Here is a 24993-nt window from a genome sequence, read left to right as displayed (position 1 = left end):
TTACAGGCACGTCCCACCACACCCAGCTAATTTTTGTATTTTTAGTAGAGATGGGGTTTCACCATGTTGGCCAGGATGACCTCAATCTCCTGACCTCGTGATCCACTCACCTCGGCCTCCTAAAGTCCTGGGTTTACAGGCATGAGCCACCGCGACCAGCCGCAATTAAATTTTTTTTAAACCACATACTCCACTTTGGTGAGTGCACTGGTCCCCTGTTCCCCACAACACCCAGAGTAACCTTTTGAGATGCAAATCAGACCATACCAGTCCCCTGTTTAAGAACCTCCAATAGCTTCCCACTGCACAGAGAATAAAATCCAAAGTCCTTACTATGGTCCACAAGGTCCTCCATGACATGGTTCTGGTCTCTCTCTGATCTCATCACCTACCACTCTCTCCCCATGGTCCAGCCATGCAGGCCTTCACTTCAGGCTCTTTTCCATCTCAGTGTCTTCATACAACTGTTCCCTCTGGCCTGAACTACTTTCCCCCTCATTTCTCCACATGGCTGGCTTCTGCTCATTCAATTCTCAGAACAAACGTTACCTCCTCAAACCTTCTTAACCTTCTTTACGTTAGCAGCAATCACTTTATCATATTATCCTACAATTTTATTTTTTCACAGCACTTACCACATTTTGAAAAAACTTGTATTTTTCCTTGTCTTCCTACCTAGACTATATGCGTGAGTATGCTGTTCATACCTATATCCCCAGCACCTAGAAGAGTGCCTGGCACATAGTAAACACTCAATAAACATTTGCTTAATGAATGAATGATGTTTGGAATTATAAAGTGGCAAAGACAGGATTCACAGAATATCAGTAAGTTGAAGGGTAAGAAAGAGGAGGAAACCCCTGTGTGGAAAGTTATTAAATAGAAAGCAAGAAGAGCTAACAAGCTGAACCCAGAAGGAGTTTAACTTTTGCCATTTGTTAAAGGACCTGTCATTTTCACTCTGCAAATGAGTAGACACCCACAGATGCCTTTCAGACAGAAGGTGAATGCTTTACAGGCATAGATAGGAACTCTGTTTTCAGTGTTGGAGAGCTATAGACAGGTTCTAGAGGCCACAAGATAGCTGATAAGACTTCATTGAGACGCTATGTTAAAACAAAAAGAACCTTACTTTCGCCAAAGGGTAGAAATGACCTTATTCAATTATTAACCTTTTCTTCAGTCAAACCAGTAAGACAGAAAAAAAAAAAGATAAGATATGAAGGCAGGAACACTTCAGTCTCCAAATCATAAAGCCATTTGGGAGAGGAAGAAAACCAGGAGGGAGTAGTTAGTCTTCAGAAACTCATACTTTGCCAAGTAGCCGCCATGCTGACAAACCAATTATTTGTTAGACAGTATAGGGGTTCTTTTGCAATAAATAATGAAATACAGGAAGATCTTTGGGAACAAAATAGAACTGACAGAATGTAGAGATGACAAAGGATGAAGAAAGATTTAATCTTAAGTTCAAAGAAAATGAAGCAAATGAAAATAAAAATGAATTTTTAATTCCAGAAATAACTCTCCAATTTTTTATAAAATTGATAAAGTCAAGAGTTTTCCATTTATTATTCTTATTTAAAAGCAAAAAGAAAATGCTGAGAGAGTTAAAAGTAGTTAACCCTAGGAGGAGGATATGGGGCAGGGAACTACATTTATGCTATCTTTTCACTTATTCCTTTGATCAAATTAAGAATTTTAAGAAGAGTAAACTATTTAATAAACAGTAGTGCAGACTAACTCCAATCTTCCATATACCTTTTTTTTCATAAGGGAAGGTCTTTATTCATCCATCTCCATATACATTTTAACATATAATCCCTAATATCAATGTTTTTATTATTTTATTTCTGATGAAAGTAAATGTACATACATAAAACATCAGTTAATCCTAGATTTCAATTAATGAACTACCAGTTAGCTGAATTCGTTCTACATTAGAATTCTGGCATCCAGTCATTCCTATGCCTACATAGTAGCAGAATGATGATTTGAATACACAATGTATATTGAATATCAACCCTTAGACTATATTGAACAGCAGGAAACCTTGACATACAGCAAGAGGAAACTCTTCTCATTACATGTTCCTGTTCCACATAAATAGGAGGCAGTACAAAGAGCACTTCCTTAGACAACACAATTCCATAAATAAATAAAAGTTATGTTTCCAAAGAATATTTAAGAACCTAAGAACTTGCATATCATAAAATGGTATTTTTTTTTTGCCGGTTATAAAACAAAATATTATATAAAACACATTTTGTTGAAAAAAGTCTTAAAAAGTACCTACAAAGCATAAACAGTATTGGATTAATAGGTGATTTTTATTTCCTTTTTTCTAAATTTGCCTTCAATGAACACATATTACTTTCAGGGGAAAAAAGTTAAAGAAGCTAAATCATTAACATAAAGGACAAATCTGAGAAAGTGTCAGAATACAAAGAAGTGGCATAGAGATGAAAACAATAACAGAAGATGATATGGAAGACAGAGAGATGAAATACAGGCCCGGCGCAGTAACTTATGCCTGTAATCCCAGCACTTTGGGAGGTGGAAGCGGGCAGATCACTTGAGGTTAGGAGTTTGAGACCAACATAGTAAAACCCCATCTCTACTAAAAATATAAAAATTAGGCCACGCGTGGTAGCTCATGCCTGTAATCCCAGCACTTTGGGAGGCCGAAGTGGGCGGATCACCTGGGGTCAGTTCAAGACCAGCCCGGCCAACATGGCAATACACTGTCTCTACTAAAAATACAAAAATTAGCTGGGCATGGTGGCCCATGCCTGTAATCCCAGCTACTCAGGAGGCTGAGGCAGGGAGAACTGCTTTGAACCTAGGAGGTGGAGGTTGCAGTGAGCAGAGATCACGTCATTGCACTCCAGCCTGGCAACAGAGGAGACTCCGTCACAAAAAAATAATAATAATAATAAATAAATATACAAAAATTAGCCAGGCATGGTGGTGGGTGCCTGTAATTCCAGCTACTCGGGAGCCTGAGGCAGGAGAATCTCTTGAACCCGAGAAGCGGAGGTTGCAGTAAGCCAAGATTGTGCCACTGCCCTTCAGCGTGGACGACAGAGCGAGACTCTGTCTCAGGGAAAAATAAAAAAATATATACATAATAAAGAGTTCTCAAAAAACTTACAATAAATAGATCAGAAACAGTAATCAGACACATAATACAATAAAATATTCTTGATCTAAAATAAATAACCAGGTCTGAGATGGAAAGCTACTACTATGTTCTAGGTATACAATTAATGAAAACTAGGCAGAGAAAACACATTAATGATAACGGAACAAAAGGAGAATGAGAAAGAGTCTGAGAATGGCCTCAGACTTCTCCATAATCCTAAACACTAAGCAAGAGTCAGTGGAGTAGTATTTACAAAATTTGGAGTGGAGCAGTTAGTGCCCTAAGAAGGCTATGCCTACTCAAGTGTGATAGCACAGAAAGAAATTATCAGGTGTACATGAGCTAAGGTAAAATAGCATTTATATTACCCTTTTTTTTTTTTTTTTTTTTTTGAGACGAAGTTTCGCTCTGTCACCCAGGCTGGAGTGCAATGGCATGATATCGGCTGACTGCAACCTCTGCTTCCTGGGTTCAAGCGATTCTCCTCACTCAGCCTCCCGAATAGCTGGGACTACAGGCATGCGCCATCATGCCCGGCTAATTTTTTTGTATTTTTAGTAGAGACAGGGTTTTGCCATGTTGGCCAGGCTGGTCTTGAACTCCTGACCTCAAGTGATCCTCCTGCCTTGGCCTCCCAAAGTGCTGGGATTACAGGCATGAGCTACCATGCCCGGCTACCCTTCTTAAAAAGATTGCTTGAGTGAGGCACTCAGCTAATTGAGATATAAGTTTAAACTAAAAATTCATGAATGGGAAAATTGTGGTATAAAAGGGCAAATGACACTAATTTGACATAGAAAATTATATATAACTACAAAATTAACGCAAAATAAAAATTTTGAGAAGATAAATGATTTAAAAAATAATATGAATGTATAAATTTGATTTAAAAATAAGAAAATTGGCAGGAGAAAAAGGGAAGGGAAGAGCTAAGCAAATGTTTGTTAAATTCCTAAGTTACTACTTTGTTCTGGACTTGGTAAGAGAGAAAGTTTGAAATAAGTATTTTAGTTTTGTTTTTTCAAATAATTTTAAAGTTGATTTAGTGATGGTTGCTTGTAATGAAGACATCGTTCTGTCAGACAGCTGAATGCTGGTGCACCTTTGTTACTTTGTTTAAGAAAAATCCATATCCCAACAAACACCTCATCTACAAGTGTGTCTGTCACTGTGATGTCAGCATCAGGAACATTCCATGGCCGCAGGCTGTAATAAGCCAATTGAGAACAATCCACACATCATAAAAAGCTTATTAAAGTTACCCGCAAGACAGATGACATTATACAATCTTACAGTTTATCACACGGATGTACAGAACATACATACCTGCACACTGGCTGTTACCACTGAAGACCCTGAGGCAGTGGATGGTCTATGTGGAGTAGACAACGGTTTGGTAGCACCCTGTGTTCCACTTCCTGCTCCCCCAGATAGACTAGTCCTATTAGCTCCGCTTGAGTTAAGGTTGCTACCTCTGCTGGCAGGTACATTCATTGCAATTCCACTCAAGCTATTCTTCCCAACAGTTCCAGTGGATGATGAGTTTGTTAGCTTTGAGGAGGCCTGAAGATTTTTTGTAGGTGGAAGGCCTGAAGTGCGACTAGAGGGCAATAAATTCAAGGTGGGAGACTGTCTGCTGATGTTCATTCCACTGGGCTGTTTATGGACTGGGTTGTTAGTGCTGGAGTGGCTACTCTGGGCGACTAGTGCATTTGGACTGGAACTACTTGGGGATACAGTAGGCTTGGGAGTTGGGTTGGATTTAGAAATAAGTTTAGTTGATACTGAAGGCTTAGCTGACAGAGAGGGCTTGGGTGAGGCAGAAGGCTTAGGCGAGGGCAGGGGTTTAGGAGATGTGGCAGGCTTGGGAGATGCCGCAAGTTTTGGGGAGGCAGCCATCGAGAAGGGAGATTTGAAACCCTGCGTGGAGATCTGTGACACCATAGCCTTGGCTAAATAGTTACTGGAGGTAGTGGTGCTAGGTACTGTCCTAGAAACCAGGGGGTGGGACCCTTGAGAACCATTTCCAGGTGAGGGGGTAGATAAGGGAAGGCGGTACATAAGTGGCTTATCTGAAGTCTTAATAAGCGAGGAGGAACAGGAGAGTTGGGGATTATTACTTAACTTCACGACGGGGTTGGTCTGGGATTTACTGATGGTGGCCTGTAATGGAGACACATAGTTCTGCTGGACAGCTGAATGCTGGTGCACCTTTGTTACTTGTGTTAACGAAGAAGCATCTTGGGCCTCGGATGTTCCCAGAGCATGAGAAGAGGCAGCAATTTGGGCTTGGGAAGAAGAGGAGACATGGGTCTGTGAAGAGGAAGAAGTGTGAATCTGGCTTGACCTCTGAAGTCCTTGTTGAAGTAGCCTGGCTGGCAAAGGTTCTAAAGAAACTTTAGGGTTCTGAATGGAAGAACCAGCAATAAGGCCTGAAGAGATGCCAGTATGAGCTAAATCCTGGGGTTTCTTTGGTACTGGCCCTGTGTGACCAGCAATAAGACTTGAAGAATGTGTAGTCTGAGTAGAATCTAGTTTTTTGGGAGTAGCTAGTGGCAGCTTACTCATGATACTTGCTAATTTTTCTTCTCTCAGTCCTGGACGAGGCTTTGTGGTCGGCATGCTTATCCTTGAGCCAACTGGAGGGCCCTTGTTCCCATTGTTGATAACCGCTAAAGCTTCAGAAACAAGATCCAGTGAAGGTGAATGGAAAGAAAGGTCTTCATCTAGTGAGTCGTCGAGGCAGATGGTTTCTTGGGCTGGTGCAGAGCTAGAGCTGGCTGCAGCAACGGTAGTTGTGCTGGAGCTCGTTGGAGGACCGCTAACCGAAGCCACCAGGGATGCTGGAGTTTTCTGGTCCTTTTTTGGACTACACTCCTAATGTAAAGCATCATATGGAAAAAAATAGAAATGGTGAATAAAAAATTACAAAGTTAATTTTAAATAACTAAAAGATTCTCATGGCAATTAAAATTGTTTTTCTACTGGAAATCTTTAGAGACTATCAAAACAAAAATAATTTTTGAGATGACAGAGCTCCTGACTGAGCTGTCCTCACAAGACAAAGTATCTGATATATTGCACATAGCTGTCATACCTTGGTAAGCTTAACACCAAGTGGAAGGAACATTCATATACTAGTTACATTACTGATGAGCCTCCCTCACCTGCATCAGATCTTCAAATCCTGCTCCAAATCCATCGTTCAGATTATTATCTTTTTATTCCCCTGCACTCAGAGGAAATTCTGCCTTTATATTAAGACTCTCTCCTTCTCGTCTGGGATGGTTTGCTAGGAGGCTGACCTTCACTTTCTGCTTCCATGCATTTCTGCCTCTTTGTATGCCCTGTCCTGCAGCTACCCTACAGCCAGTACATAGAAAAACTGGTACGTCAAAGTGGCAGATGATTCAATCCAAGCACAAATAAATTACGCTATTTATTATGGTGAATCTGTAATTTGCTTGTAAATTATTCATTTGTCATTTATTCAATATATCCACTAAGTGTCCGCTGTGAACAGGGCTCTATGCTAAGAAAACAAGGATATTAAGAATTACAACTCTGAATACCTAAGAGTTGTTAGTCTGTTTCTCAAATAATCAACCTTCTTAATATTTAAGAAAAAGAACTAGAGCACAGTTTATAATATTCAAAGAGCAAAATAATTAAAAAGCAACTATTTATTTTTAAAGATAAAGTATTTGACTCATTTTAAGATTGAGAAGCAAAAGCCTATTACATAAAAGTCATATCAAAGTCTCTTCAATTAGTTTCTTAAACAAACCCAAACAAACCTAAAGTGTTATATTACGTACTGATTTATACAACCATAGCACTTACCTTAAGCATAGTGGGGAAAGAATGGAGAGGAAGGGTCTTTACCATCACCTCCTAAGGTATTACATAAGCAAGCTGTTAAGAATACTGTTACACTCTAACTTCCTTAGTATTTTTTCTAAGCTTTTATTCTAAAACCCCTGATTAAAAAACTCAGTACCTATTAGAAGTACAAGTGTAACTGCATTAAGGTCACAAATGTTTGCTAAGAAGAATGGGTAATGCAGATGAAACATGTTTGTTTTGATATGCCATCCACTCACATGATTAGTGAAAATTCCATTATAAAAAGTACAGAATAAAGGGTAGGAAATGTATCCAAATGTTGGAAGTATTACTAGTATAAAACTGCTGTTTTAAAATAACTTTTTGATTAATTTTTATTTATAAAAACATTAAATCCACTCCAATAGAATACTGTGAAGATTTATACTGGCAGAGAAAATTGTTCAGGACATATAACTGAGTCAAAAAAGCAGGTTATCCCATTTATATAAGAGACTAAATAAATAGATAGCTGACTGGATAGATGGATGGATGAATGGAAGGGAGGGAGGGAGGAACAGAGTTTCAGAAGAAGGGAAGGAAGATGTGTCTTAGAAAGCTAAGAGCTTTTACTCTCTGACTGAGGAGAAATTTATAGATACTTTTACTTTTCTCCTTACTTTTCTGGGTTATTTGCATTTTCTATTGTAGTCATTTCCTTATCTTACCTTTATAACTAGAAACAGTACGGGGAGTTACAGTAGAAAAAAACCACATCAACAATATAGCTTTTCCATTTTGGGAAAATGAAAAAAGTAATTTAATCATAGAGAAGGAAACAAAAAAACTGATGACTCCCCCATATCATCCTAACACAACACTATTAGAATTTAACAAATTTCCTATCCTATTATTCTATTAATCATAGATGTATCAAATGTAACCAATCCTTTATGGAGGGTATTAAGACTTTAGTATTCTAATAAAGTCAAGTGTCAAAACAATGTCTAAATTCAACAGATTTAATGAAAGCTTGGCTCAATATTATTTGGATCAGAAGACAAAGTAGGCTATTAAGAAAAAGAGGACTGGCTGGGTGTGGTGGCTCACGCCTGTAATCCCAACACTTTGGGAGGCCAAGGCGGGTGGATCACGAGGTCAGGAGTTCAAGACCAGCCTGACCAACATGGTGAAACCCCGTCTCTACTAAAAATATAAAAATTGGCCAGGCATGGTGGTGCGCGCCTGTAATCCCAGCTACTCAGGAGACTGAGGCAGGAGAATCGCTTGAACCTGGGAGGCGGAGGTTGCAGTGAGCCGAGATCGCACCACTGCACTCCAGCCTAGGCAACAGAGCGAGACTCTGTCTCCAAAAGAAAAAAAAAAAAAAAAAGAAAAAGAAGACTATTTACCCTGCATTTAAAGAGGCTCTAACACCAAAAAAGTCAGGAAGGCCACAGAATAATATATATTGACCATCTGGCCACAATCTTATAAGCAAAGAACCTCATCTATTAAAAACAACAACAACAACAACAACAAACCAAAGAGACAAAGGCTATGGAGCAAAGTGTAAAACCTAAAGGGTATGAGCTTTCATTAAAATTTTAATTTCAAATCATTACAGTTTTTACTTCTGGAGGTTATATCTTGATTCTCTTTCAAATCTACTTTGTTTATTTTGATAGGATATTTTTTATTCCCTTTTCTATTTCTCTAAATATTAAACATTTTTAAGTAAAATTATTTTATGTACTAAATTCCATAAATGTACTACTTGTCCATCTTAGGGATCTAACTGCTGTTTATTGTTCCTACTGACTCTCACTCATCGTAACTTATTCTCTCATGTATTCTGTATTTCAGACTGTAAGCTCAGGTCTGACATGGTTTATAGGAGGAAGGACTTTGAGGCCTCTGAAGCAGGAACATTATACCAGAGAGAATTTGCTTTTGCCAGTGGCCCCAGGTTACTACTAATCCAGTAACTAAGTTACTTTTTCAGCTTGGGTTTTTCTCAGATTGTAGAGGTAGTGTAACTTAAATTCCTAAGCCAAGAAAATTTTTCAGCAAGGACATTCTTCCCCCAAACCAGAACCCAGTCCAAGACAGCCACTTAATGTCTCTGTGGGTGGCTGGATTTTTTTCTAGTCCTCTCTTTTACTAAAGATGTTATTGTTTGAAGGTCCAGCTTTATGCAGATTTCATCCCAAGTTTTAACCTGCACAAGCCCAAGAAAACCCTAACTGCTATGCTCTGAGAAGAAACGTAAAAAGAAACCATAAAGTGATGGGTAGAAAGTGCCAAATGCCTCCAAGGGCAACCAAAGTTTAAGCGACAGATTAACACTGTCAGCTCCTTTTTTGGTTTTGGTCTTATGAATTTTTCTTACGTATTTTCTTTTTTTTTTTTTTTTTTTTTTTTTTTTTTTTTTTTTTTTGAGACGGAGTCTCGCTCTGTCGCCCAGGCTGGAGTGCAGTGGCACGATCTCGGCTCACTGCAAGCTCCGCCTCCCGGGTTCACGCCATTCTCCTGCCTCAGCCTCTCCGAGTAGCTGAGACTACAGGCGCCCGCCACCACGCCCGGCTAATTTTTTGTATTTTTAGTAGAGACGGGGTTTCACCGTGGTCTCGATCTCCTGACCTCGTGATCCGCCCGCCTCGGCCTCCCAAAGTGCTGGGATTACAAGCGTGAGCCACCGCGCCCGGCCTTTCTTACGTATTTTCAATCTCACCTATGCTATGAAAGAATATTTGTTATATTTTACCTAGCATTTCCAAGTATTAATAGAGTTAAGCTTTACAATTGGTGTATGCATATTTCCCACTGCTACACAGGAATCTATTCTCCCAAATACAGAAGTACTAAGATTATTATGAAGTTGAAAACATCTATCTTATAGTGCCTACTGACCTCTGCTAAATACATCTTTTTCATCTTAGGAATGTATTTCAACATTCACCAACTATAACTAATTAAATATTTTGTTTCAATACTTACCTTTACTTTAGGTTTAGGTGCAGGAATCACCTTTTTCTTTGCCCTAAGATAAAAAGATTTTAAAAGGCTATTTCAGTAGCAGTTATATTGCTCATTAGAAAGTTATAATATATAGCTTTGTAATTATGTGGTAAATAATTCCTTCTGCCATTTGGAAAGCTCTTTGAAGGAACTGTATTTAAGTGCTCAGTTTATACGAAGTATGTAGCAACATTTTCCCCAATTCAGATTAATTGAAAGGCCAAACAACTAGTAAACCATGAAACGTAAATAATACAACTTTTAAAAAATTAAATGTAAATAAGCTATAAAATAACCCCCCCAAAAAAAGAGCTTCAAGGAACTTCAGGCTCAAATTAAACCATGCCAAGAAGCTGTGAATGTGATTTAACTTAACCAAAACAAAAAAACCCCTGAGCTTTCAAAGAAAAATTTTTGTAATGTAAAAATTCAAATAAAAAATGTCAAAATGACAGGGAGAAAAAGGGCAAGAAAAATTACTATGGAATCCTGGAACTTTTGGAAAACTATGATAAAGTTTGAAGATGAAAAAACGAACGAGTTCCACAGTAAGTCAAAGTATTCAAATGTTTGTTGAACAATTAAAGTGTTGACAAGCTAAAATACTTCACCTTGTCTACTTCACTTGGCTAAAATGTCATCAATTAGATTAACAAGAATCTTGATTAAAACTGTCAATTTACAACTTCATTTAGGCAACAGTAATTTTCTGAGTTTTTTTTGATGAAGGCCATTTAGGGAAACGACCTCTAGGCCCACTTATCCCATAGATTCCTACTTTCTGGTATAAAACAAAACACAAAGTTAAACAAAACACAAAGTTAATGATAATAATGAAGCTATTTAAAAAAAGGGAGGAGGAGGCTGGGTGCAGTGGCTCATGCCTGTAATCCTAGCACTTTGGGCTGAGGCAGGCGGATCACGTGAGGCCAGGAGTTTGAGACCAGCCTGGCCAACATGTTGAAACCCTGTCTCTACTAAAAATACAAAAATTAGCCGGGCTTGGTGGCACACGCCTGTAGTCCCAGCTACTCAGGAGGCTGAGGCAAGAGAATTGCTTGAACCTGGGTGCAGTGAGTCGAGATCGTGCCACTGCACTCCAGCCTGGGCGACAGAGCAAGACTCCATCTCAAAAAAAAAAAAAAAAAAAAGCCAGAGAGACAGAGAGGGAGACATCTTTTGTAAACACCTTTAGAATTAAAGGAATGCATTATTTGTACCTGAATTGTAATGCATATATGGCTTTAGAACTACAGTAGCCCCCCTTATCCACAGTTTTCAATTTCTGCGGTTTCAGTTGCCTGTGGTCAACTGAGGTCTGAAAACATTAAATGGAAAATTCCAGAAATAGAGATAAACCACATTCACATAACTTTTATTATACTATACTGTTAAACTGTTCTCTTTTATTATTGTTGTTGTTAATCTTTTACTGTGCCTAATTTGTAAACTAAAATCTATTATAGGAATGTATGTATAGGAAAAAATAGTCTATGTAGGGTTCAGTACTGTCTGCAGTTTTGGCATCTACTGCAGGCATCTTGGAGTATATCATCTGAGGATAAGGGGGACTACTGTATAGGGAAATTAAAGGCAAAAATACTACTGACACAAACATATACATATGTATATAAAATTTATTTCAAAGACAACAAAAACTCTTGCAACAAAGTAAACTTGTAATATATGAAACCAAACTACTTAGAATTTATACTAAAAAAACCAGTAAGAACCAAAAACCACAACCAACTCAACGCATTTCTGATATACAGTTGACCCGAGGATGAAGACCTTTATGATGATTCACTTCCACTTAATGAATAGTAAATACAATTTCTCTTCCTTATGATTTTCTTATTAACATTTTCTTTTCTTTAGCTTACTTTATTGTAAGAATATAGTATACTGTACATAAAACACATACAATGTGTTCATGACCTATTTATGTTATCAGTAAGGCTTCAGGTCAACAGTAGGCTATTAGCAGTGAAGTTTTGGGAGAGTTGAAAGTTACACGTGGATTTCTGTGTGGGATGAGGGGGTGAAATCCCTAACTCACGTGTTGTTCCAAGGGTCAATTGTAGTAATGAAGTGTTCTTCCTAAAAACTAAAAAATTCCTATATAACTGCATACAAGGAGAGTACGAATTTTATAATGTTGCCCAAAAGATATTAAACAGACCTCTCAGCAGAATATTGAATTAGAGTGTTCAGTAAATTCTCAGTAACTTGCTAATTTTATATTTTAATAACCCCCTTTTTTTTTCTGGAAACAAAGTCTGCTCTGTCCCCCAGGCTGGAGGGCAGTGGCATGATCTCCACTTACTACAACCTCTGCCTCCCTGGCATAAGCCATCCTCCCACCTCAGCCTCCTGAGTAGCTGGGACTACAGGCACACACACCATGCCTGGCTAATTTTTGTAGTTTTTATAGAGATGGAGTTTCGCCATGTTGCCCAGGCCAGTCTCAAACTGCTGGGCTCAAGCGATCCACCCGCCTCAGCCTCCCAAAGTGCTGGGATTACAGAAGCGAGCCACTGTGCCTGGCTTTAATAACCCTTAATGCCACCCTTGCAGGCTACAGAGAAGTAGCCCTAAGTTGTAGGGAAAAATAAAACTGTTCTGGAATTGACCAATATTCAACCAAAAAGGTGACCACAGAAAAAACTTGCCTTTTTGTTGTATGTTGGGGGGATAAAAGCTTTCTCTAGTAATCACATCACTAAGGAAATATCCAGTTTTGAACAGAAGACCTCAAGAATAGGTTAATTTTGTGGAATAAAACACTCTGCAGTGCAGCAAGGGTGGGTGTGCATATGGATCTGTTCTGGTAAACTCAGGACACAGAGGGCTGTAGATTACAAATGCAGATGGACGTTAGGAGGTGGAGAAAAAGACTGGCAGGTAGAAGGCCCAGAAACAAAGGAAAACCCCTGAGCCTTCACGCTTCCCTACTACCGGAATCCCAGGCCATTATGTGTCACAGTGTGGATTTAGTAGGTGTTTAGAGAGTAGCCTGACAATTATTTCAATAGATAAATGTGTTCAGAAGTCTAAATAGTCAATGGTCAAAATGATCTTTTTAAGTCCTATTCCAACTAGCATTTAATAAATGATACTTTTGTTCACTAAAGCACATAATGTGAATAAATGAAGCAATCTGGGGTCTGCATTTACTCACGGAGCAGAAGTAAGATGATTATGAACACTCCGGCTTTCCTTAAAAAGCATTCTGGAAAAATTTAAAGAACAAAATTATTATTTTCTTTATAGCAGATAATAACATAATTGTTTTATTTTTTAAAGTAATTTAATTTTCAATAGACTATTACTGCTTATTTACCAAGTAAAAGTTATAATGGTACAGTATACTCAATAATCTATTTTATGGAGAGTTTTATTCATAGCTCACTATAACCTAGGTCTCCTGGGCTCAAATGGTCCTTCCAACTCAGCCTTCAAAGAAGCTGGAATTACAGGTGTATGACACCACGCCCAGCTAATTTTTAAAACTTTTTGCAGAGTCAGGGGTCTCACTATGCTGCCCAGGCTGGTCTTGAACCCCTGGCCTCAAGCAATCCTCTCACTGTGGCCCTTGGCCTCCGAAAGTGCTGAGATTACAGGGGTGAGCTACCACACCTGGCCAACAGATCTTTTCTGTTGATAGAAGATGGAGCAATTTAAGATCATGGGTTGAACTAGCCAAGTTTATTAATTTTTACTTAACTCTTTTTTTTTTTTTTGAGACAGAGTTTTGCTCTTGTTGCCCAGGTGGAGTGCAACGGTGCAATCTCGGCTCACTGTAACCTCTGCCTCCTGGGTTCAAGTGATTCTCCTGCCTCAGCCTCCTGCATAGCTGGGATTACAGGTGCCCACCACCACGCCCAGCTAATTTTTGTATTTTTAGTAGATACAGGGTTTCACCATGCTGGCCAGGCTGGTCTCAAACTCTGGACCTCAGGTGATCCGCCAGCCTCAGCCTCCCAAAGTGCTGCTATTACAGGTGTGAGCCACCACAATGGGCCACATTCTTAATCCTTGAGACTTTAAACAGAGCGACTCTTTGTTTCTTGAGGTATCTCTCTACACTGATCTTCTTATTTATTTACTTATTTTTTGAGACTGGTCTCAAACTCCTGGGGCTCAAAGTGATCCTCCCACCTTGGCCTCCCAAAGTGCTGAGATTACAGGTGTGAGCCACTGCACCTGGCCTACACTGACTATTTTCTTTTTTTTTTTTTTTTGAGACGGAGTCTCGCTCTGTCACCCAGGCTGGAGTGCAGTGGCACGATCTCGGCTCACTTCAAGCTCCGCCTCCCGGGTTCACGCCATTCTCCTGCCTCAGCCTCTCCGAGTAGCTGCGACTACAGGCGCCCGCCACCACGCCCGGCTAATTTTTTGTATTTTTAGTAGAGACGGGGTTTCACCGTGGTCTCGATCTCCTGACCTCGTGATCCCCCTGCCTCGGCCTCCCAAAGTGCTGGGATTACAAGCGTGAGCCACTGTGCCCGGCCGACACTGACTATTTTCTTTTCTCTTTTTCTTTTTTTTTTCTGAGACAGAGTTTTGCTCTTGTTGCCCAGGATGGAGTGCAATGGTGTGATCTCGGCTCACCACAACCTCCACCTCCGGGGTTCAAGTGATTCTCCTGCCTCAGCCTCCCAAGTAGCTGGGATAACAGGCATGTGCCACCACGCCTGGATAATTTTGAATTTTTAGTAGAGATGAGGTTTCTCCATGTTTGTCAGGCTGGTCTTGAACTCCCGACCTCAGGTGATCCGCCTGCCTTGGCCTCCCAAAGTGCTGGGACTGGCATAAGCCACCACGCCCGGCCTCTACACTGACTATTTTCAATAGAATCTAAGGCTGTGTCTCTTTTCCTATGTTCTAATCCCGTATTAGTTTCCTTATCTTCATGTTACCCATATGAAGCTCCTCTCCCAAACTTCATAACCATTTGGGAGTCTTCCCTCCTCTCTTTTTCTCTACTAGCAAATTTGGGTGTTTAAAAAAAAAAAGTTAAGTAAAATATCACCTTTACATCTATCTCTGTGTGTGCATGACTGTTTTGTCATTTAAGTGCTTAAGGTTTTCAAAGCAAGGATCATCTGAGATGACTAGACAGCATGCTGAATATATTAGGTTCTTAGCAAAATCAATGTCACGTATGTGTATGTGTATCTTTAATAACAGCAATAATAATAAAATAAAATAAAATCCAGTAAGTCACATTTCTTACCTTGCCTGCATCCAGCCCTTAGGCCACAGGGGCTTCACTTCTGTCTCCATAAAAGACTTAAGATAATCTTCAGCAGACTGGCTTTTATTTGGTTCTAACTCATAGCATCCCAATTTGATCTCAACAAGGTTACATAACAAAGTTCTAAACAGATTGAAAATTAAATTTGAAACTTTTTTAGAACATACATTTGGCAGCAATAATACAGATTATGTGAAAAATTCAGAAAATAACAAACAATTTCCAACATATATCATTCATTGCACCACAGTCAAACCCGCAATATGAAACAATTTCCTTTGATATCTTTAATCAAAGCACCAAAGATTGAAAGGGATGGTTCTCTACTTGGGGTATAGAAATACTATTGAGAAAGATGGCTAAAGAAGAAATATGTTGAAAGTATTTCACCTTCTGAAACCAGTATGACTTACTCCATTATTAGATTAGTTTATAAAAAGTATTACAGTGTATATGAAAATAAAAGCAATAATACTCTGAGGATATTAGAGCCCAATTAATCTTCTCTTGAATAATTTTTTCCTACACACTAATCTTTGGTTGCTTCCAATCTAGTTTTATATTTATTATAGATTTTTTTTTAAATGAGGAATCTTACTTCTGCATTATATATTAAAAGTGAAAACTAATTAAATCTTACCTGATGGTGTCATCCCAGTGGAATTTCTTTCTTGGTCCTATGACACGTTTTCCTGGTTTCTCATCATCATCCTCTTCAGATCCATTTTTTTCTCGTTCTTCATCTGTCTGCAATCTAAAAATGAAAAACACTTTACAAAACAAACTTTTAACCCAACACTGCCTATATAATATGCTCCATAAATACTTGTTGAATTGCTTAACTGAATGTTAAAAGAGAGGGTAAAGACGAAATCTACCTTTCCACATAATACTTCAAATTTGAAAGGAGTTATAAAGTAGTTTGGTAAATAAGGACTTTTGATTATAATGTAAAGGCACCAACTTTTATCTTTTAGGTCAGAAAATACTTGCGTTCAACCACAGTCAGTCAAGCTGGGGTTGTGAAATCTCTCACCAGTGTCAGCTCTTGCTTGATCACCTCCATACAATCAATCAACAGACACCTTTTGTCTCTGACTGCAAAGCAACTGAGTGCCATTTACAAAATACTCAATTATATCATGTCAGCAGTATATGTGGATTTCTACTTGAGAATGAGGTCCACTTAACATCAGAACAGCTAAAAGTACTTCTCAAATGCATGTCCAGGTGCAGTGGCCCACGCCTGTAATCCCAGCACTTTGGGAGGCTAAGGCAGGTGGATCACCTGAAGTCAGGAGTTTGAGACCAGCCTGGCCAACATGGTGAAACCCTGTCCCTATTAAAAATACAAAAATTAGCCTAGTGTGGTGGCACGTGCCTGTAATCCCAGTTACTTGTGAGGCTGAGGCAGGAGAATCGCTTGAACCTGGGAGGCAGAGGTTGTACTGAGCTGAAATCGTACCACTCCACTCCAGCCTGGGCAACAGACTGAGATTCTGTCTCAAAATACATACATACATACATACATACATACATATGTACACACACTTCTCAAATGCAAAAGCCAGTCCAAATAGAAGAGATACATACTTGGCACACTTAGCTTGACTACGAGCCTGGCAGTCCTCCTGGTATTTAAATAGCTGTTCAGGCATGACATTGCTAACAGCCAGTTTCAGTTTTTGCAGAGGTTCTCTTAAACGATCATCCTAAAAAGAAAAACATACTAGAAATTTTATCAGACATATTTACAAAATCTTGTAAGCAGGTCCTCAAAAGATAAAATTTATGTTTTAGATACCAACTATAGATTTGAAATATTAGCATATCTAAATATGGGCATTTCTTCTACAGCACTGACTTTTCGTAAGATACACTGGATACAAAATTAGAATGACATTTTCCAGTTAGCCAAGAAGAGTCCCAGTTTTTCCCTGTCGCCCAGCAGAATTATTAATAGTGTTCCGTTACACTCTTAAAAATGTCCCGTGGACACTTTCATACAGAAAACAAAATCACTGTATTCTACTTGTATAGACTACTGCTGGTTAATCTCCATTATGATGGGAAACCAGTACCCTAAGAAGAGACACTGCTCTGGAACACGAAGACATGTGTTTGGTTTGGGTGACTACCAACCAGATGTTGGTATCCTGTTCTCTCAGTTATGGTTAGTAATTCTGACTCAGGCTGCAAGTAAAAATGCAAGGTCAAGGCCAAAGTGAAAGGAACCCAAAAACTCTTATTCACGTGGGTTTTCAGGGCAAAAAAGAAAGTAGGTTTGCATCTGACAGTTTTAATCAACCAATTTATTACTTTCATCTTGCAAGCAACCATATATATGTAACTACTTAAAACATACTTTTATCACCATCATAGATGCAGAAATATTATAAGACTTTTCTTCACTGAACAATTTTTTTTTTTTTTTGGAGACAGAGTCTCGCTGTCACACAGGCTGGAGTGCAGTGGCACCATCTTGGCTCACTGCAACCTCCGCCTTCTGGGTTCAAGTGATTATCGTGCCTCAGCCACCTGAGTAGCTGGGACTACAGGTGTGTGCCACCACATCCAACTAATTTTTCTATTTTTAGTAGGACAGAGTTTTGCCATGTTGGCCAGGCTGGTCTCGAACTCCTGGCATCAAGTGATCTGCCTGCCTTGGCCTCCCAAAGTGCTCGGATTACAGGCATAAGCCACCCAGCCAAAACAACTGTTTTTAAAATGTGATTTTTGGTAAAGAAAAGATTTTTAAAACACAAACATTACAAATAAGCATATTAACCTACTCCATGAACACCAGTAAATATTACAGCACATATAACATAAAATCCTATGTTTAAAAATGTATATATTAACCTATTCCATGAACACCAGTAAATAAATATTATAGCACATATGACAAAATCCTTTGTTTAAAAATGTGACCATCTGGCCAGGCACAGTGGCTCACGCCTGTAATCCTAGCACTTTAGGAGGCCAAGGCAGGCAGATCACCTGAGGTCAGGAGTTCGAGACCAGCCTGGAGAATGGAGAACCGTCTCTACTAAACATGGAGAAACTCTGTCTCTATTAAAAATACAAAATTATCTGGGCGTGGTGGCGCATGCCTGTAATCCCAGCTAGTCAGGAGGCTGAGGCAGGATAGTCACTTGAACCTGGGAGGTGGAGGTTGTGGTGAGCCGAGATTGCGCCATTGCACTCCAGCCTGGGCAACAAGAGTGAAACTCTGTCTCAAAAAAAAAAATTAAAAAGTGAACATCCAGTATCATGGTTCCTAGATGATTACTGGTTCCTAGATGATTACAAAGTAATTCTTCAATTACTTTGAAGAATTATTTAGCTTAGACTATCTGCCTGAAAACAACCCAAATATCCATAAATAGTAAAATGGACAAATTAATTGGGAATATTCACACAATGGAACACTGTGTACCCAGCAGTAAAAAATGAATGTATTTCTGGCCGGGCACGGTGGCTCACGCCTGTAATCCTAGCACTTTGGGAGGCCGAGCTGGGCGGATCACCTGAGGTCAGGAATTCAAGACCCCAGCCTGGCCAACATGGAGACCATCTTTACTAAAATACGAAACTAGCTGGGCATGATGGCGGGTGCCTGTAATCCCAGCTACTCGGGAGGCTGAGACAGGAGAATTGCTTGAACCCAGGAGATGGTGGTTGCAGTGAGCTGAGATCGCGCCACTGCACTCCAGCCTGGGCTGAGTGAGACTGTCTCAAAAAAAAAAAAAAAAGTATTTCTGCTATATGTAGACGTAAGATGAATCTCAGGTGCACAATATTGAGCATTACAAGCTACAGAAGAAAGCAGACAGTATTTCTTTATATATATGAAGCTCAAAAATATGCAAAACTAAATATAATGTTTAGGGATACAAATATATGTGATAAAACCATATAAAGAAAAACAAGGATAAGATATCTTTCTTCCATAGCCAAAGGGATATTAAATAACTTCAAACATGCCAGGGATTCAAGACCAGCCTCGGCAACATAGTGAGACCCTGTCCCTACAGAAAAAAATTAAAAAATGGCCAGGCGTGATGACACCAGCCTGCAGTCCTAGCTACTTGGGAGGCTGAGGTGGGAGGACTGCTTGAGCCCAGGAGGTTAAGGCTGCAGTGACAGCCATGTTCACGCCACGGCACTCCAGCCTGGGCAACAGGGCAAGACCCTGTATCAAAAGGAAAAAAAAAAAAAAAAGGTGAGTACTTATATTAAAAAATACTGTTTGTCAGAGCATACCTACTATATTAACTTACATCCAGCAATCTATGCCGTAGAAAACATTTCTCATCTAAACTTAACAATTGTTGAAGACGCAATTATTTTTCAGGGGATCCAACATACTTTTAATAACCTCCCATGGTTATTAAATACATACAATATGACTATAAATCTATTAATGTGCAAAGGCCCCAAACAGAAACAAGTATCTTTACAGGTTATGAAACCCAAGATGTAGATATTATTGTTCTTCCTCTTACCTGGACATTGAGATGTAACTTCTTCAGACGTTTTACTAGTGTTTCTTTATTGCATGGCACAAAAGCTTCAAGGTGGGAGTAGACACCACTGCGAATGACAGGGCCTAGTTCTTGTAGCTGTAACTCAATGCTGGCCAAAAAAGTTAGCAACAATGAATAGTATAAAATTTATTTTAGGTGGCATTGTACAGACAAGAAAGCAAAGCCAGTTCTTGTTCTCATTTTATCTTTTCATGATTTCCTAAACAGTATTCTTCAAGGAAAAAAAAAAACCCATAGCAATAAATAGTTTATTTATTCATTTATTTAGAGACAGAGTTTTGTTCTTGTAGCCCAGGCTGGAGTGCAATGGTGCAGTCTTGGCTCACTGGAACCTCCACCTCCTGGGTTCAAGCGATTCTCCTGCCTCAGCCTCCCAGGTAGCCAGGATTACAGGCACCCGCCACGATGCCCAGCTAAATTTTTTGTATTTTTAGTAGAGACGGGGTTTCACCATGTTGGCCAGGCTGGTCTCGAACTCCTGACCTCAGATGATCCACCCGCCTTGGCCTTTGATCCCGAAGTGTGGGATTACAGGTGTGAGCCACTGCACCCAGCCCCATACCAATAAATAGCAATGCTATAAAAGTATTCTTGGCGGGGCGCGGTGGCTCATGCTTGTAATCCCAGCACTTTGGGAGGCCGAGGTGGGTGGATCCTGAGGTCAGGAGATCGAGACCACGGTGAAACCCCGTCTCTACTAAAAATACAAAAAAAAAAAATTAGCCGGGCATGGTGGCGGGTGCCTGTAGTCCCAGCTACTCGGAGAGGCTGAGGCAGAACGGCATGAACCCGGGAGGCGGAGCTAGCAGTGAGCCGAGATTGCACCACTGTACTCCAGCCTGGGTGACAGAGCGAGACTCCGTCTCAAAAAAAAAAAAAAAAGTATTCTATCAGTCTAGTTTAAGTCTATCAGTCTAGTTCATGGTTCTATAACCATGAACAAGCTGGAAATATTTTTTGGGTTACAGGGGCAAACTCTATGTTTTCAGGTAAAGCACAATAAATTTGTAATTAACCAAAAGCTCCTTTCCTCAAAGAGATACTATAGTACCCCCCGGACCACTGGCAATTGCCCAGCAGGTCAAAGCTGCAGTGAGCCATGAGCACATCACTACTCCAGCCTGGGCAACAGAGTGACACCCTGTCTCAAAAAAGAAAAAAGAAAAAAACATTTATGAGCAACGTCTGCTCTAGGTAGTAGGCAAGGAAATCATCAGCATGTTTTATCTTTACTGATCCGGGTCAAATTCAATCAGGAAAAAAAAAGGGGGGGGGTTCCCTATTCCAACAAATTGATCTCTTTTTTCCCTAGTATAAGGAAGCAATGGCGAGGCATCACCAACACAACTGGATAGCTTCATGGGAGTTCCTACTCTAAATAATCATGTTCCATATTCTCTTAGAAGGGCAACTCAATACAGAAAATAAGACATGTTTGTTTAGGAAAGTGGAAAAAGAGGCTGAGAGAATAAGAAAGTGACTAAAAGGGAAAAAATTCAACTCAGAACACTAGTACCTGTGAAACTGGAGGCATACCCTCTGTGAAATAAAAAGCAGATGGGCTCCAAAAAATGAGAAGACTCGTTTTAAGACAGACATGAGAGGAATAAACAGGAAAGTCTGTTAATGGAATGCTGATATTCTGCTTATCTGAGATGCTATGTCCCAAGGATGGTCTTTTGACTCTCCTGGGAGAGAAACAGTTGTTCCCTTTTACAGAAGAGCAAAATAAAAAAGAACAGCCTCAGTCACAAGAGAAGGACCTGAACACACTTCGGGTTCCCAGGTGGAAAGAAAAAGAAGAAGAGTTGGTCAGATCCCTGACTATGGAATCTGGGTCAGCTCTGACAAGTAATGGCTGCACTGTTCACTGAATCCGGGGTTTTAAAGGGAGCTAGGTAAAAGGAGGTGGTGTAGATAGAAAGCATTTGCCTGGCTGCCAGGCAGAAAGACTCCATCTGAAAATTCCTGGTTAAACTAGGAACAGAAATGAGAAACTCCTCTGCCACCACACTAGCAGCAGGCTAAGTTATACATTTTCTGAGTCTATTTTTAAGCACTCTAAAATAATAGACAGTAGTAAATTACAAGCATTATCAGAAGCAATGATCAATCTGTCTTTCTTCACATCTCATGAGAAACTATCTCCATTATATATTTAAAAGATGGGAATCATCGTATTATAAATATTACTTTCCTTTTCCCTTTATTTCCCTTTTCCTTCTGTTTTTTTTTTGGGGGGGGAGACAGAGTTTCACCCTATCACCCAGGTTGGGGTACAGTGGCATGAACACAGCTCACTGCAGGCTCAATCTCCCAGGCTTAATGAATCCTCCCAACTCGGCCTCCTGAGTTGCTCACATGATAGGTGTGCACTACCACACCTGGCTTTGCCCAGTTCTGCATCCAATTATATACCTGATTCCAGTAAACGATGGTTAAAATCTAAGTTAAGGACAAGGTTTATAAGTTCAGTTTATTTGACCACAACCTTAGACCCTACAGCTTCATTAGTATCAAACTCTGAGTGCGAAATTATTGCTAAGTTAAATACAAAATTTGCTAATTTAAATACAATCTATATTATGTATCTACCTTCACCTTCTTATTCTCAATCTAACTGCTATCTCCTCTACATTATCTCTACCCTACCTCACAACCACAATTTCTTTATAAAACTACTTTCCATTTGACTATAAAAGTTTGTACAAATTATAATTAACCTCACTAGATATCAATGGAATTACTATTCCCCACTGTAAGTAATAAAAGTAGATGGAAAATCATGCCAAATCTGTATATAAACGCTCTAACATTTCCCAGAAAGATACTTTCATATAAGGTGATATGAAGTACTTTAAGTCTAGCTTAATATCCAACCTGTATAGTCGTCACTTGCTCTGGCAGTTGTAACTATTGGAAGCTTTGATTATCCTAAGTGGTCCAGGAAAACCAATATATACAGAAAGATAATTTTGCTGAGAAACAAATGTGAATCATACATGCTGTAAGGCTTAAAGGGAAGAACTCACGCCCAAGACTTGCCAAACACTCAGTATCTCAAAGGCCTATTACATTTTTTAATGAATCATTCTTAAGGTTTTCTTTTTTTTTTAAAGAAAATTACTTACTCCAGAAGAATATTATTCATATCCTGTGTAAAGAATTTTTTCCTTCCTTCTTCATCAAAAAGTTTGGCAGCCTAAAGAAACAAGAAAGATGATCATAATTCAAAATAGGCCATTACTGTATTTTGTATTCTTAGGACACGTGTTCAAAGGTTCTTTTTTTTTGTTTTTTTTTTTTGTTTGTTTGTTTGTTTTGAGATAGGGCCTCACTATGTTGCCCAGGTTGGTATCAAACTTCTGGGCTCAAGCAACCCTCCCACCTTACAGCTTCCCAAGTAGCTGGGATTACAGGTATGTACCACTGTGCCCTGCTGCAATAAACAATTACTTTGAGATGAACATCCAATGGAAAAAAAAAAAAGAATCTCCTATCAGTAGAACACCAAATGAGTTGTGATGAACAGAGAGGCAAAGCCATTTGAGAGATTAAAATTCAGCTGGGTATTGTGTAAAAGTTTCCTGCAGCTACCATACCACAAACTTTATGGCTTGAAAAAAGAGAAATGTATCCTTCCTCAGTCCAAAGTCCAAAGTCAGTATCACTGGGCTGAAATGAAGGTGTCAGCAGGCCCATGGTCCCTCCAAAGGGTCTAGGGAAGACCTCGTTCCTTGCCTCTTCCAGCTTCTGGTGGCTGCCAGCATTCTTTGGACACAGCTGTAGCATTCTTCAGACACAGCCGCAGCACTCCAACCTCAAATCCCTCTAGGCTCTCCCTTTACATTACCTTCTCCTCTGTGTGTATAACACCTCCTTCTGCCTCCCTCTTCTAAGCATACAAGTGATTGCATTTATGGGCCATAGGCTAATCTAGGATAACAACCCCATCTCAAGATACTTAACTTAATCACACACACAAAGATTCCACCCTTCTTTTGCCATATAAAATAACATTTGCAGATTCCAAGGATTAGAATATGGCTATCTTTTGTAAGCCTTAATACAAAAATTTCTTTTTTTTTTTTTTTTTTTTTTTTTTGAGACAGTCTCACTCTGTTGTCCAGGCTGGAGTGCAGTGGCGCAATCTCAGCTCACTGCAACCTCCACCTCCTGGGTTTAGGTGATTCTCCTGCCTCAGCCTCCCAAGTAGCTGGGACTACACGTGTGTGCCACCACGCCTGGCTAATTTTTTGTATTTTCAGTAGAGATGGGGTTTCATTGTGTTAGCCAGGATAGTCTTGATCTCCTGCCTCAGCCTCCCAAAGTGCTGGGATTATAGGCGTGGGCCACTGCGCCTGGCCGATATTTTAAAAATCTGTAAAAGTTGTGATCCTAAGAATATGAAAAAACAAAAAGATAAATTCCCATCAAGGTTAAGAGTCTTTAGAATCAAATAGAAAGATATTTAGAAATAGTATAGGTCACAGTAGGGTAGCTACAGTTAAAAATAATTGATGGCACATTTCAAAATAGCTAGAAGACAATAATTCAAATGTTCCTGGTATAAAGATAAATATTTAAGGTGATGGCTATCTCAATTACCATGACTTTATCATATGAATGTATCAAATTATGACATGTACCCCGAAAATATATACATCTTATATGTATCAATTAAAAAATAGTGTAGGCCAGGCATGGTGGCTCACACTTGTAATCCCAGCACTTTGGGAGGCCAAGGTGGATGGATCATGAGGTCAAGAGACCAAGACCATCCTAACGAACATGGTGAAACCCCATCTCTACTAAAAATACAAAAATTAGCTGGGTGTGGTGGCATGTGGACCTTCTAGTCCCAGCTACTTGGGAGGCTGAGGCAGGAGAACTGCTTGAACCCGGGAGGCGGAGGTTGCAGGGAGGTGGAGGTTGCAGTGAGCTGAGATCGCACCACTGTACTCCAGCCTGGGGACACCGCAAGACTCCGTCTCAAAACAAACAAAAATAGTGTAGGTAAAAAAAAAAAAGGTCCAAATCGTGTCATTAACCCACGTTGAAGTTGCAGACTTCTACGAGCAGACAAAAGAATCTGGTGCCATATCTAACTTGAATCTAAGAAGACAGACTCTATGACTCTGTCCTTAAGGAGTCACTGACATCATAATTATTAATAGAGTTAGCTACATTCC

The 24993-nt window shown here is 39.6% G+C and overlaps 1 protein-coding gene across 6 annotated transcripts in view; it reads right to left on the bottom strand.

The window, feature by feature from the left end:
• Positions 1-24993, bottom strand: part of UBN2 (ubinuclein 2) — a 99668-nt gene that overhangs the window by 41003 nt on the left and 33672 nt on the right. For 4 of the 6 annotated variants that reach the window (XM_063641648.1, XM_055284160.2, XM_063641647.1 and 1 more), the window contains 9 exons: positions 22933-23003; positions 19760-19889; positions 16845-16963; positions 15892-16005; positions 15231-15374; positions 13173-13223; positions 9971-10013; positions 6989-7039; positions 4472-6022 (listed from right to left, as the gene is read on the bottom strand). In XM_063641648.1, the coding sequence (XP_063497718.1) occupies positions 4472-6022; positions 6989-7039; positions 9971-10013; positions 13173-13223; positions 15231-15374; positions 15892-16005; positions 16845-16963; positions 19760-19889; positions 22933-23003 (2274 nt within the window). Of the gene's footprint in view, positions 1-1491; positions 4352-4471; positions 6023-6988; positions 7040-9970; positions 10014-13172; positions 13224-15230; positions 15375-15891; positions 16006-16844; positions 16964-19759; positions 19890-22932; positions 23004-24993 lie in introns of those variants that run through there. The other 2 variants (XM_063641649.1, XM_055284162.2) reach the window with 2 other exon arrangements.

Source organism: Symphalangus syndactylus, chromosome 6 (assembly GCF_028878055.3).
Source record: "Symphalangus syndactylus isolate Jambi chromosome 6, NHGRI_mSymSyn1-v2.1_pri, whole genome shotgun sequence".
NCBI lineage: Eukaryota > Metazoa > Chordata > Mammalia > Primates > Hylobatidae > Symphalangus > Symphalangus syndactylus.
The sequence above is the reverse complement of the archived record's forward strand: the minus strand, read 5'-3'. Positions and strand labels throughout refer to the sequence as shown.